This window comes from Temnothorax americanus, unplaced genomic scaffold, assembly GCF_048541705.1.
Source record: "Temnothorax americanus isolate GAGA-0224 unplaced genomic scaffold, ASM4854170v1 Scaffold5, whole genome shotgun sequence".
In the NCBI taxonomy this organism is placed as follows: Eukaryota; Metazoa; Arthropoda; class Insecta; order Hymenoptera; family Formicidae; genus Temnothorax; species Temnothorax americanus.
In genome coordinates, this window is record NW_027509657.1 from 1854956 (window position 1) to 1869710 (window position 14755).

Genomic DNA, 14755 nt, shown 5'->3' on the forward strand with positions numbered 1-14755 from the left:
TCTTGTAAGCTCTTATTAGTCACCTAATTTTTTAGGAATATTAATTACATATAGTAAGGGACAATATTGGAGTATCTATTTTATATTTATTACAATCTATAATATAACAACTCATACTTATCACGCTTATCATTATTCGAGCAAGAATATAGAACACTTGTAAAAAGTGCGAGTCCAGCAAAGTTTAGTTTTACCAGCTTAGTTTTACTTTTACGAATAGTCTGGACGTAAGATTTTCAAATTTAACTTCGTTGCTCGACAGCCACTGGCTTCTGCGTCTCTTCGACAGGTGGGACCGGGGGATATTGCCCTTTGTGCCAATTTCCTTCCAAATCCAATGCGCGATTATGATCGACGACGTTTGCCAAACACTCCTCGATCGCGGCGTCTATGTTCTCCGCAGTGATGAACGTAACAGATTCTTCCTTGATTTTTTTGACCTTTTTGTTGAGCATCTCCTTCTTCATCTCCTGCCTCTGCTCTTGCCTCAGCAAACGCTGCAGGATCGCGTTTCTGTGATTTTCTCTCATCTCCGCCAGCCTGATCTCTCGTGTCTTCGCTACTTCTGCATTCCACTCGTCGTTTATAGCGCTGCACCTTTCAAAGTCCTCCTCTTCGCTCTGCTCACAAACTGTCTCGTCGGATCGTTGCTTGCCCTCCTCTGCAAGTTGCCTTACATATGCCCTGCAACATACCCGTTAATTTTCAAGCTACATATAGTTTCAGTGGCCAGAATTTTCTACGTACATTTTATCAGTCGAAGGTCAGAGTTATATAGAACCACTTTGCGCATCACGTACCTAAACGATGTCATATATGTCCTGTAATTATTATTCAAACGCTGGAGCTCCAATTTGTCCTCGACAGGTAGGACAGGCCTTTTTGGTATTCGAAACACTTTGGACTTTGCTGTGGGCAGCCAAATTGGTTTCCTCTTCCAACGCACGCACTGCGTGTAAACGGAATTCGGGACAAAAGTCTCGCAGAGCCCAGCGGTACCCATCGTTAAGGAGTTGACTTTTATTATCCTCATGGCCTGCATTATTTCTAGAGCTATAAGAAGTATTGTTGTAAAAATTGTACTATTTTCGATCATTGTAATATTCATACATTGTTACTACGACATCATTTGTTTATACAATTAAATCAGTCTGTGACATCAACGACTTCTTTAGATAAAGAGGCTCAACATATTCAACATATAATTGATTAACAATATAATATTGCAACGAACGTTTTTTAAACAAACCAAAATTAAAGAAACGTATATAGAATATGTGGGATAATAATCTTATAAAAAACTTAGCACATAATGTAAAAAATACACAATACTGTATATATAATAAATAAATATTAATTGATAATAATGATTAATGACAAATACCATAATATGTCTTCGAATTAATAACAAAGATATTTTCGCCGTTCCAACTTTAGTTATGTTACTCCGAAAAGTGAGGTTCTCGCTCTCGAAAAGTGAGGTTATGGTGTTTTCCTTTCTTTTTCCATGCATATCGATTCGCCGCGCCTGCGCATTCGAAATCAATATCAAATTGCATTTGTAATTATCACAATTAATAACTTTTACAAGGCAACACGCAGGTGTTTGCGATTTTACTGAGTTTTGTTGCGCAGGATATGCTGTCATATAAATCAAAATAAATAAATCTATATATACATATTTTTAATATTAACTCATATGGTTCTTTTTTAACATATAACATATTATTCGGGTGCAGTGCAAAAGTTTATCTTCAATTGTGAATTGATTTGTGCAACATTCAATTAATAAAAAAAAAATTATTCCGTGAATTTAGTAAATTTCGTAAGGCTATATTTTACACTCCACTTCGAACATCCTTTAAAAAAAAAATCGACTTTTATGAAAATATTGTCTTTCAAAACAGAGATTATTCCGATTATTCCAGTATTGTTGAAGTTTTTCGAATGCATAGTTCAATTTTTCTTTAAATGAGCCTTAATCTTGTTGTAAAAAATTTTCAAGTTCTCGAGAAAGGTAGATAAAGATCGATCTATTAAAAAAAAAGCAACATTTTCGAGAAAATTTCAGCGCATCTCCCAGGATGAAGTCTCGATGCAGTAGAAAATGTTCAAACGAGAGAGAGAAAGATCATTTATAGAATATGTTTATTGAAAATGATCGTGTATAATGCGATGTATCTATATAATGTACAACAACAAAATCGGATTCCGCGAAACACATTCATTCGAGCTCCCTCCGTGTCTTTCCTCCTCTTTTTCCTCCTCTCCCCTTTTTTTGTCCCTCTTCTCTCGAAATAGCAACAGCGTGCTCGCACTATATACTAATTATCCTAATTACAATTAATGCGTAATTAATTAACCTTCGTCACCACGCGGTACGACAGCATGCATTCAACACAAACACGGATAAATCTTATCTCAACAATCGCCCTAAAAGTATTATCGCCGTATATGGTTATTATCGCGTTATTGTTTTTCTCTTTTTTTTTTTTTTTACTTTTTTTCCTTTCTCTTTCCTCTTCCTCCTTCCGTTTCCTTTTTTACAAATGTGCCCGAACGCTGTAGAAATTACTTAAAATATATCTGCATCGACGATAATCACAGATATTAATTTGTATCTATACTAATCTCGGTCTTCTCTTTCCTTATTTCCTCTTCTCTCCTCCCTCTTTGTTACGCCACTCGCGGATCGAACGTATAGTTATAATTTCGCGCATCGGCGAAAATCAGGATCCAATTGTAAATCGAACGGGGATCGCGACGTAATTCTATTCCTGCGACACGCAGGATTAACGGAAACAATTTTACGCAAGGATAATTACATCTCGTGCGCGCGGGACGCTCCGAAAAGAATTCGCGCGTTCTACATCATCAACTTCCGATTGTTCCGTCAAGTCTCGCAGAAAAATCTCTCTTTTAATTCGCTTTTTAATTCTCCATTCGATCTCCCTTTTTCGGAACGTCCAGCGCGAGAAAGAAATCGAAATCTCGCGTCACGCTCGTCGTATAATTTTTTTTTTAACATTTCGTAACATTGCAGCATCTCGTCGGGGGTATCTTTGGCTTAGACGCAGACCAGTTTGTGCCGTTTGCTACGAAGAAACGCAAGTAAGGAGATAAAAGATCCGTCTGTCTCGCAGTGATCCTTTTACGACGAAGAAATGACTTGTATAAACGAACATCTCGCCTCAGTTTGTCGCCTTTCGGAAGTTTTGGGCTTCGAAGTTGAAGGGCTCTGGGCAGTACCATGCTAAACGTTCTCCGGGCGATAAATGGAAGGAAAAAAAAATAAAAAATTCAACGCGAGACATGATCCTCTGACAGCCAGACTTTATGAAATCTTCTTGCGTTTCAAAACTGCATTTCGTCTGAAGGCAAAATTCGCAAAATTCGAAAGTGGCAGTATCACATATAAGTGGCGGCTGACGAAACATTGCTGGATCAATTATTAATACATACTTAAGTCTCTTTGTCGAGAAACAAGCTGTTAAGCTCGCATTTAGCATGTCGATGAGCCCTCCAATCGCTAATTTTAGAGATTCTCATCTGCTCATTCGCGGCTTGTGATTATCACTTTAATACATGCGTAAAAAAAATTGTCACGACTTGTTTCAGGAGATGCATTCTGTTTCTGCTTTTTCTACGCTACCAGGAGGAGGTTTCTAAGCACTAAGACGATTGGATTAGAACTTTGGTTATTATGTAGAACCATGGAATTTGCAGGTTCGCGAAACCTTCTAGAAGCTTAGACTCCTACTTGAAATCGTAGGATCCCTTTAGAGCCTCGGAGCTGTTCCTGGATTCTTAAAAATCCTTACAATCGTCGAAGTCTGAATCTCTTTGTTTTTTTTTCGGCTTCTTAGACCTACGGATGCTTCGAAATATTATGCTTCGCGGCCAAGTTTCTTAGATCAACGGTAGTTTAGGTTCTTATTAGATTCACGGGGGACGCTTAGTCTGGAGTTAAAAATACAGTCTTGTAAGAAATCCTAAGTTTTATATCTTTCCTTATATATGCACGAAAACGATGGCACATGTGTTTCTAGCTTGGCTTTGTAAGCAAGAATCTCTTGTCGACAATATACTTGAGCTGTGTGTACATTTCATCATTGGTCGATCAAAGGAAGGCATTGTGTACATCGACGCGCTCCGCGTTTACTGAATTATTTTTCTTTTTAATTGTAGATTCCTTGACGAGCACGCAGACCCTTCCCCATCAAGGCATCTGTCTCGTTGAGAAATAATGCGGTAATCGTCGGACAACTTCTATGTATATATTCAGAGTGCAAATTTCTTCTCGAACTTAGTTTAAACGGTAACATTCAATCCTCTTCTCTCACTTTCGTTATCCCAATTCTCGTGGAAAATTCATTCATTCACTCCGCAACACTAAGGCTGAATTGCAACAAAGAAGCGAGAATCGGTAAATACTATGTTGTAAATAAGCGTTAAACATTTTTCTCTAACTATTTTTTTTCTGTTTTTGCGAATACGTAATCAATTATAATAAAATATATAAGTATGTATATGTGCGGAGTATATATGTACAAGGTGAGCAGAGATATTGTTTTCGATCATTTTGAGGCACCTTGTACATGCATACCGTTGTATTTGGTCGACTCTCTTTCCTTCTCTCTCTCTCGCTCACTCTTTCTCTCATTCTTATATATAATCACTCTCTATGTTATAATATTATCAAATATTATATATATATATAAGAATATTTTGTACGATTATATTTTTTAATAAAATAGCTGGTAAACAGTAAGTATAATTATTCAACAAGTACTACTGTAATAATAATAACATCCGACGGTTAATTGGAAGAGACGCACAATCGGAGAGAGAGAGATTCATTCGCTTTAATGAAATTCAATTTGCTGCTTCGATTCCTTTCAGCGTCAATATTCAATATAGATATAATAAATAATATGGTATAAAGATTCTTAAAATCTCATCTCTCCATTCAAAAATCCTGGTATTTTTAAATTTTGTGTCCTCAGATCTAAAACTAGTTGATACATAAGCATTTGTTATTGCTCCAGGTTGTACATGTTATTTTTCGTATGGGTCTTTATTGTCTCCTCCAATAACCGCTATAATGATAATAATAATGATAATCAATAATAACTAAGAAATTAAAAGATTTTATTTGATGAAACGAAAAAATAAAAAAAGATGAACAAGTATGTTCATTATAGAACCTCAAGGTCTCTATATATAAAATAGTTTTTGGTTATAAACTGTAAAACAGACAATAAACAAGCTACCCATTCGTAATAAACAAATAATTCTAACGCCACTGTACCAAATTTCTGCCAATATAAATCGCTAGAGCTATGCCTATAATATATATAAACTGTGATAAATTCGTTTTCTAAGTATGATCTTTTCACAAATCATAAAAATGTGTGACATCATATCTCTTCTATGCGAATTTAAATACAAAAAGTTTATCTTTACGAAGGATTATTATAACTGTGTGTATGCGTGGGTGATCCTTACGATCTACGTTTGCTACTTGGCAGAAATGTATTACTGTGTCTTTAGAGAAAATCTTCCTACTGTATACACGTGCGTAAAGATAATTCTTACATCCTAGGACTCTTATACGTCCTCGGATTCCTAGATCCTCAGACTTCAAGATTCCTGGGTTCTGAGATCCCTGGGGTCCAGGATCTCTGAATTCCTAGATCCTTGAACGTTTACGTTAGGACTCACAGATCTAATTGTTAAATTTTATCGGAAAGCTCGAAATCATCATATTCTCTCTTTCCAGTTCTGTGATTACTAAACTTTAAAACTTGCTTATAAATCCATTATTCTTTCCTTGAATTTAAAAAATTTAAGAAAGTTTTAATATGCTCTTCAATTTCACCGTCCACAAATCCAGAAATTCAGAGAAATATAAGACCGTCCTCTTGTCCAATATAAATGTTGAGCTTAACATTCGCGGTAAGTAATAAATGTAGACAGTAGTTCAGTTTATCTTACAAAGCTAATCTCAAAGAACAGGTGACTATGTAATGGTTCTGAAACTGGTATCACTGTGAGCTTAGCGGACTGCGCGTCGCCGAGGGAATCTCCCCATCGCGCGCCTAGCAAAATAGAAAACTGCCGTTCTATTTTCTTCTGCTCCTCGGTTGGTGAGACGCGTCGTGTCGCCTCTCTCCGTAAAAAATTACATCTCGTAAATAAAAATAACGTTTCTTTCACTTTTGTACGTTGGTGGTAGTGCAAGGCCGTGGCACATATTTTATCCTACAGCAGGGGTTCTCAAACCAGTAAAAAACTACGAAGCGAAGAGGAGAGTAAGAGGGAAACGACAATGGTTCTTTTTCTTCTTTTGTCATCGAATTACTCGGCGACATTATCGGATTTTTAACCGAACTTTTTAATCTAATTTTTTTAAATTATTCTACCAAATTATACATGTTAAAAACACCTATATGTTTAAATTCAAAATACATGCAATAGAGAAAACGCATTTTTATAAAAAATATAACGATGACTTTATAGTTCCAAACAGAAGTGTAAAACAACTTGAACATGTGTAAATACAATCGCGTTATCACATAGAGTAACGTTAAGATAAAACTTGAACTTTTTCCAGTATGGAAAGACTGTTATATTTATAGCATGAAATAGTGCTATAAATATAAATGTTTCGATTCCTTCATATGTTCATTATACCGAGAAACAGTAGCAACAAAAGATATTAAAATACTAAATTGTCGCAAGGAATATTACGTAAACAACTATTTAATAAAGTCACACTCTATATATAAAAGCTTAATAAATAGATTCTGGTTTAATCATTCCCGTTTTATATTTTTTTCGTTTACCTACGGAAATTCCGGGACGATAGTATAAGAATAATTAAGAGAATCTTCAATTAGTCAACTTCAATCAATCAACATATAAATTTATATCTAACAACGAATTATGCATCATGTGTAATGACTCGCATTGGCCTCTCCCTTTTTCTCTTCGATCTAATAAAAATTATTTGCAAATAAAAAAATAAAGATGAGCTACATTATGTACACTCTTTGATAAAAAAAATATGCACATGTAAAATGCATATAGAATTTTAAAATATATAGGTATTTTATCTATCTGCAACTATCTGCAACATGGACGTCGGAGAGTTTGGGAACCCCTGTCCTATACAGATTATTATATCACGAGTCGTTAAATATATAAATAGCTTCCGTAAGATCTTTTCCCCGAGCTCCCCGGCCGAATTTCGCATTTCAATCACTTGATCATTTCCGTCTGATGAATTTGGTCCGTCCGGTTTGTCCATTCGCGTTTCCAAGCCAAAATTACTCATATGATTGTTCAAACGACGTATGTAACTTGCGTGCTCGATTTCAGCAATAACATCGTGATGCTCTCTTCGCGTTGATGAAATTATTCGATTGCTCGTGGACCATCAATGGGCATCGTGTGCAACACTTCATCCAGCAACTGAAGCGCTCTGTGTAAATGCACCTAGAAAATAAAATATTAATATTAGAATCTTAAAAGAGATATGTGAAAAAATATAATTGGCAAATTGATGGAAAAAGAAATTGGACTTTGATTTAAATATTTAATCTTTTATGTTTATTCTCGGATTCTCAAGTTAAAAAAATTATCTAAGCAAAAGGTTAATAAGTTTCTGTATTACATATTGGCTTTTAGAGAATTATTGTTATATCAATCCTTGCTGTTTTCTATTAAAAAAAAAAAGATTTCTAATTAAAAAGATCTGCAAAGTAAAATCACGAAACCTCAATCCAGCATGGTGTTTCTTTTATGCTTTGTCGTGGATAATCTGGACCCCACCCCTTAACGAAACTTAAACGCAGGATACAAAGTCTTCGTAAATCGTCAACTCCAATCCCCGCAGCTGCGCTGAGACCTGAGTGATAATTACAATTTATACATACGTTATGTACTGCGACTGTATATTAAAGTGTATTTAATTATACGTTATTAAAAAAGCGTTATTGATAGATGCTCGGTTCTTACTTTTGGTGATAGGCGCTCCATGCGTGAGATGGCCCGCGACCGCTGCGGCTTGAGCTGCTGCGGCAGCTTGAGCAGTAGCGGCTTGGCCTCGCATCTGTTTGTGACATTGCCTTAAATCGAAGACTTTAATGTATGCCGAGGGGTAAATTTTGTGTACCGCGTCACCAGGTGCTCGGCCTGCTTCTCTATCCAGATAGTAAGACTGTACAAAGACACTGTGTTCGCTTTGGCATCTCAACCAAACGTCACCTTCACCTCTCAAATCCAATACAACGCCCTTCCCTAAAATGTTTCATTTTAGTCATTGGACCATTGCAATATTCTTTTGCTTATCCATTTTAAAAACTCTCAATTGAGTTACAATTACCTATATGAAGACGCGCCCGTTCGCTCTGTTCCGTTCTATGTACGTTGCTCAAGGCACCTAAGCAGAATCTGTTTCCGCCGCTCGGATCCACGTAACCGTCTACGGTAACCGTGGGACAACCGCTGCTGACTTTAAACGTTTCTCCGACTTGGATGTCCAATTCAAAATAACCGACGGAACACCAATATTCTGGTGCTGGTTGCGTAGAGAGCAATCCTCCGATGTTTCCACTGACGTCATTTCCGTGGCCCCCTGTTTCATGGAAGTATTAGATTCGATTTAAAGTCATGCCGCTGAATTATAAAGTTTAAAAAGAAAGAAAGTAGAAACTTAAGAATTTTTCTTCGGCTTAATATAATTGACTTACAATATGACGTCGTATGAAGATGTCGAGGATCTGGCGGTTGCATGCTTTGAGTATATGTGAGAGTATTGGCACCAGTCCATTGCGGCGCACCGGAATTGTATGGTGCTGTACCTACAGGAAAGCCGTTTGGATGATGAAGATGCACAGGTGACACAGGAGAACTCTGTCCTTCACCTATTTAAACCATATAATAAAGATTTTAAAATGCTTGCGTTAAAAATGCTAGAAGGAAAATCCAGATCCTTATAGGATCAACACTTAAAAAGAATATAGCAATTTTTCTGCTAATTCAGCAAGGTACGCTAAGAATTTATTATATACCCAGAGAAGCCGCCAACGCGTCGACTGTCGGGGGTTGATTGATGTCCTGTGGGGGTGTGGTAGTGCTGTAGAACGTATCGGCGGTCGATTGTCCTTGCGCAGGACTCAGAATCTGCGCGCCGGACGTTCCGCTCGATGCGGCATTCAGCGACTGTTGCTGGCTACCTACGGTGTGACTCATTGGATGTACTACTGCTGTAAAATCAAAATTCATACACGATGCAGGCAACATAAAATATTAAGATGCAACGAACATGGCCCTCGCTATCGTCGCTCTGAAACTGATCACTGCGCGAATCGGTGTTTCCCAAAGAGACATTCTGAATGTTCTGATAGTTGATTCTCGATCTCTGCATGCTATTGCAGAACTCTCCAATTTCAAGACTCTTAGATTCTTGTAAAATCAAAATTTCGTCACTTTGATTTGAAATATTATGTTGATATCCGAAACACGTCAGTCAGATATCGTTGCACATGTTCTACCCATCTTTCTGTTTGTACTCACGATTTCGATTGACCGAAACGCTTTCAAATACATCTTACGTTTTCTGTGAAATAAATTCAGAGATCGTCTTTCGTACTCGCACAATTACTTCACAACTACTTCATTCTTTTGCGAAGCGCTATATTTAATTTGGGAAACTCTGATTCGATTCTAAGAATCACGAAAAATGCACACTGGCAACATTGAGCGATGGCTAATCAGCGACATATAATCGGAAGCTCCTTAAATAAATAGCTGTGTACAATGAAATACGTACGATGATGCATGTTACGGCCCGCCGAGTGATGAGGCGTAGGAATCCAGGTTTGCCTGGGGCAATTATTGTCGTCCAGTTTAGCATGAGGATTACCATTATTTCCGCCACCACCGGCGCTAAATATACCCTCAGTACTGGCTGTGCCGGACAATCAAAAGGAAAAGAAAACAATGAAGCCAAAACAAAAATCGTATTACGCAACAAAAAAGAGAAATTTGCGAAGCGTATTCTTGCCTACTAAATCTACATTCGACAGCAGTAAACGAAAGCGGCTAGCTCGTTAGCAATCATTTTAATAATTAACAATCATATCGAGCGCGTTGAATTCAATAGTATGTATATTTTTAGCACAGTTGGATGGTATCCTGCATAAATTTTCCTGAAACGTAACCATCACATGCCAAATTTGCGATTTGTCGGATTACTCATTTATTAACATCCTTATATTTAGATAAAGAAATGTGTCCACACACGTTAATGTGTTGTACCAATTCATCGATGTATATTATTATCTAGCCACCAGACATTAATTACAAACAGATTTACATCAAGTGTAAAGCCAATTGATGAAAATTCTCGATAAAGTGGAAGCTTCACAAATGAAGATACAGTTACCACATTCAACTTACTCGGGTTGGGCGGTGGTAAACCCGGTATAAAGCCTTGCTGGGCCTGTTGTGCATTGTTCGAAGCGGTTGGCTGAGCCGGCGGATGATGCTGAATCGTCTGATTCATCTCGCCGTCCACGTCCATCGCGGATCCAACCGCGGCGGCGGCTGCCGCGGCAGCCGTGCCGCCGCCGCCGACCGAATACTCGTCCTTAACCAGTCTCCCGCCGGGTCCCACACCCACACCGGATTGTAAGGTCAAGCCGGATAGGTCTGTAAAGAACGGGTCTGTGCGGGGGAAACCAACCCATTCCATCAAGACACCAAGAAGACCACAACAATCAATGATTTCTTTCTCTAGTATTCTGTATTCGTTAACCCCAGGATGTACAATTTACTTTTATCTCGTTGAACAATTACAATCAGGGACGATTGGGAACGATAGAATTAAACTAGAATTAAACGAGCGTAACGATAATAAAGCGAAAATAAGAAAAAAGGGGAGGAAAACGCAAAAAGAAGTAAAAAATATCATATCGTATATGAAATATAAGTACTAAAAAATAAAAAAAATTCTAATGCAAGATTACATATCGTAACATACCTATGCCTGGCGATACCACTCGCTCATAGTGATAGGGATTCACGCATACGGAATCGCATTTCAAGTCAAAAGCGAACTGGCAGTATTTCACGTGTTTCAGTTCGTTCTTGTGCAAGTCCGGCCATCTCCAGATGCGAGCGTAGATTACATGAGGAAAACCTTTACGTCCTGCCACTTGCAGTCTACCGTCTAAAGTTCTTTGAATAGTGACACACTTGCTAGGATGTGCGCCATTGGTAGTTATCGCAGTGATCAAGCTATCCAACTCGTCACGCTTCTCCTGTTGATTAAATTACACGCGTGTCATACATTAATCTTCGTAGTTTTGAAATGTAATAGAAAATCGGTAAAAAAATTGTTTTTAAAATACAATAGGAGTACTCTTCTTTCAAAGTCATATATGTTCGTGTCACGGTAAAAAATTAGATGATGCGAGTGCAAAGAATATATCGGTTGAACACATTAGAATTAAAATCAAATCTATTGTTACACAATAATGTTCACGATGGAATTACAAGTAACTGAGTTGAACATTGCTGTTATATATGTTTAACACAAGAACACAGCGCGACAAAGATAACATCGAAAGCGCCACACATGTTGTGAGCATTGATTGATTGAATTTATTTAAGATTTGCAAATATATAACAACCTAAACGAATATATAACCAACATAAATGGTGCCGAAGGCACGAAATCCTGATTTTATGCTCTCGTTCCAGAATTTTATCAAATCTTCATGAACAAAACAAATCTTCATGATTCTGACGCCAATGCTTCGACACTTTTTTGACAATCATAATAAAAATTGCAGTTGTTTTGGTCAACCGACTTTCGCTTTGTTTCGCGAAAGCAACGGTCGACTGTTCGACGTACAAAATAAGACAGTAGAAAATAATTGCAAATAGCAGAAAAAAAGAGATAACAAAATTGAAAATATTTGTTTCAAAATAATGCATCACAATGTTAGCGATATAGGAATATATATCGGATTTACTTTGAGTTTCTTCACCAGCGATTCGATAGCTCGTTTGCTGAAACCTTCGCTCTCGCCACCTTGACGATGACACATCAACGAGTGCACAATGCTTAAGCAGGCATCAGCGCTGGTTGGAGCACTAGGTGCTATTCCAGTCATCTCTCTCACTGCATTAAAAAAATGCATAAAAAATAAGACTATTTTATTTTAACAAAATACAGTAATCTCATTTCAAAACTATTTTTTCCAAATAACACAATATATGAAATAAAAATCATTAAAACTGGAATAATTAAACTCGTAAAAATTTGACTAATTTAAGTGCTTCAACTAATTTAGCTTTAGTCAATTAACTTTGTACAATAGTTGATGATTTATTAGTATCAAATAAATTCCTCAAGATATGAATAGGTTATCGAAGAAAGTAAGAGAGTAAGAGAGTGATCGATACAGATATAATTCAAATAATATAACTAATATTGCTGCGATATTTACACTCGGGATTTGGTTGCATGGGGGGCGAGGGATACAAGTGACTTCCCCCGCCCGCCAATCCAACCATCTCGGTGAAAGCCGTGGTGGACACTGTCGCGTTTCTTCCCTCAAATCACTGATCTTTTTCTTGGACCTGGTACAGTCCAATCTTTCGCGCTCTACCATCTAGCGATTCGTGTTTCATCCATGTATCACAACAGTTGCTTTTCTGTAAATAATTCGTCATATTTTTTATACAATCTAGCTGCTCTACAGCCTTAATTATAGAATTACAAAGATCACTCCATCCTGAATAACACGAAAGGAAAGCGTTTGTTTACCTAATACCAACAATTAGGCTATATCCCTTCAATGAATTATCCGTTCTTGATTTATGCCTCCAACAATCGCTGGCAATTGTTGGGGACATCATACCAAGAGCTAACTTGCCTTTGTTTATCTAACGTCAACAGTGACACATTTCAATCATATCCACTGACAACGTATTGGCGTGTCAATACGTTGTCACGTATCTCGATAAAAACTCTCGAACATGCTCGCGTAAATCGCTCTAGCGTGGAGTCGCCCGTGGCCGACGCAGCGACACTTACGTTCGAGCAGCGGGACGAGGACGCAGCGGTCGACGAGAGGTCGGGGTCGGGATCGTGACGCACGCGGGCAGCATGCACGAAAGGGACGATCGGCCACGGTTCGCAGGCACAGCTCCTCGCGCGCACTCCGGATCCGGATCGAACGTCTGCGGCTGCGGCGACGGGCGACGCGAGATGACAGCTGCGCGCGGGGAGACGCTCGTTGCGGCGCGACGTCGGTGGCCGAGCAGCGTCGTCGTCGTCGTCGTCGAGCGGGACGCGGTGGCGGCGGGGCACAATTCAAGATCTCTCTCTCTCGCGCGCGCGACGGGGAGCGTTGTTCCGTCGCATAGGTTAGCGGCGTTAGCGCATCAATAATACATGTCCGCGGGGGGCGCGGATGATGTCGCAGATGTCGCCCGTCGCCGTCGCCGCGAACAGGCCGGCCAAAATCAGCCGCGGCGAGCGGCGATCGTCCAGGATGGATGGTGGATTTTTATATTTGCGAATCGCGCGAACGTCGTTGGCAGCTCTGCACGACCGCTCTTTTTCTCCGTCTCCGTCTCATTGGAGGCTGCGGATTGGACCGGATGGAATGGAGGGAAATCGGCGGGAATTTGCGATCGGGTTCACGCCAGTTGCGCTCTCGGCACTTGAAACGAGATAGGCGATATATTCTCGCGCAAGGGAGCAAGGGAGCAAGAGAGAGAAAAATTAAGTGTAGAAAGTGCAGTTAAGATGAATGAGAGAATGTTGCTGAATCAAGTTTTCGCATTAAAAATTGCGCGGTATCGGGAAAAATTAACATTTTCAAGATTCGAAGATTGTCAGATTTAATTATGTTAAAACTGGCTGCTTTTTTCTATTTTATTTGGATTGTAATCTGAAAGATAATACGTTGTAATAAAAATATAACTAATATTTACTATAAAAATGTTAAAGTGAAAGTAGCTATATATCAGATTCTAAATTCAAGCTTTATATAGAACTTTATATTGCGCTTTACGTATACGTGACGTAACTAAATGAGAACCATTTCATATTTTTCCCGTGAAAAATAGCTAATAAACAACACCTTACAATATATGACAACGTACTGTTATATAATTCATCTCATTTCGACCTTATATAATTATGAAAAAACAATTTTAAAAAATGGCGCGTTTCATGTCTCTCTGTTTAAGCAGAGATCTATTAAATGGGGGTGTAACTCAGTGGTAGAGTGTCTGCTTCGCATGCTGAAAGTCCTGGGTTCAAATCCCAGCTCCTCCAACTCTCTTTTTTTTTTATTTTTTTTTATTATAATAATATATCCTTAACATTGTGAGTGTACGGTATACATGTGATTGTGAACTTATCTCTTTTATTACAAAAAGTTCTTAATTAAATTTAACATAAATACTTATTTGGGGCCTCTCTTTCTCTTTCTTTCTTAAGTATATTACGTTTAAAGATTATAATCTGAAATTCATTATAACGCGTAATCGCATTCGTTATTAATTAAATAATCGCAATTCAATTTGTTACATATATCGTACAAACAACACTGATTACATCTACTAATAATCATGATTCATTAATCGGAATAACTAACACGAACCGATTGCGAAGAAACTACAATTATATATATATTATATAAAAGATATTATTTCACAGAAGATT

General features: G+C 38.0%; 2 protein-coding genes and 1 non-coding gene across 9 annotated transcripts; 1 reads left to right on the forward strand and 2 right to left on the reverse strand.

Annotated features, from left to right (window-relative positions):
* Positions 1-66: 66 nt before the first annotated feature.
* On the reverse strand, positions 67-1545 carry Mrps26 (mitochondrial ribosomal protein S26). Its single transcript, XM_077418471.1, has 3 exons — positions 1385-1545; positions 801-1053; positions 67-684 (listed from the first exon to the last, which is right to left on the reverse strand). The coding sequence occupies exons 2-3, from the start codon at positions 1040-1042 to the stop codon at positions 243-245; spliced, it is 684 nt and encodes a 227-aa protein (XP_077274597.1). The 5' UTR covers positions 1043-1053; positions 1385-1545; the 3' UTR covers positions 67-242.
* Positions 1546-2131: 586 nt separating this feature from the next.
* On the reverse strand, positions 2132-13485 carry Med (Smad/Smad4 homolog Medea). Of its 7 annotated transcripts, none has more exons than XM_077418453.1 (12): positions 13115-13485; positions 12525-12732; positions 12048-12196; positions 11051-11330; positions 10468-10719; positions 9839-9976; positions 9078-9272; positions 8757-8930; positions 8390-8641; positions 8023-8304; positions 7782-7912; positions 2132-7500 (listed from the first exon to the last, which is right to left on the reverse strand). In XM_077418453.1, exons 2-12 carry the CDS (start codon positions 12589-12591, stop codon positions 7420-7422), a joined length of 2001 nt encoding a protein of 666 aa, XP_077274579.1. In that variant the 5' UTR covers positions 12592-12732; positions 13115-13485; the 3' UTR covers positions 2132-7419. The 7 variants fall into 7 exon arrangements, with proteins under 7 accessions (XP_077274579.1, XP_077274581.1, XP_077274578.1 ...); XM_077418455.1 differs by having other exon boundaries at positions 9078-9242; positions 10468-10734; XM_077418452.1 differs by having other exon boundaries at positions 9078-9269; positions 10468-10734.
* An 808-nt stretch (positions 13486-14293) lies between these two features.
* On the forward strand, positions 14294-14365 carry Trnaa-cgc (transfer RNA alanine (anticodon CGC)). The gene has a single exon. It is a non-coding gene; the product is annotated as a tRNA-Ala (tRNA).
* The last annotated feature ends 390 nt before the right edge of the window (positions 14366-14755 follow it).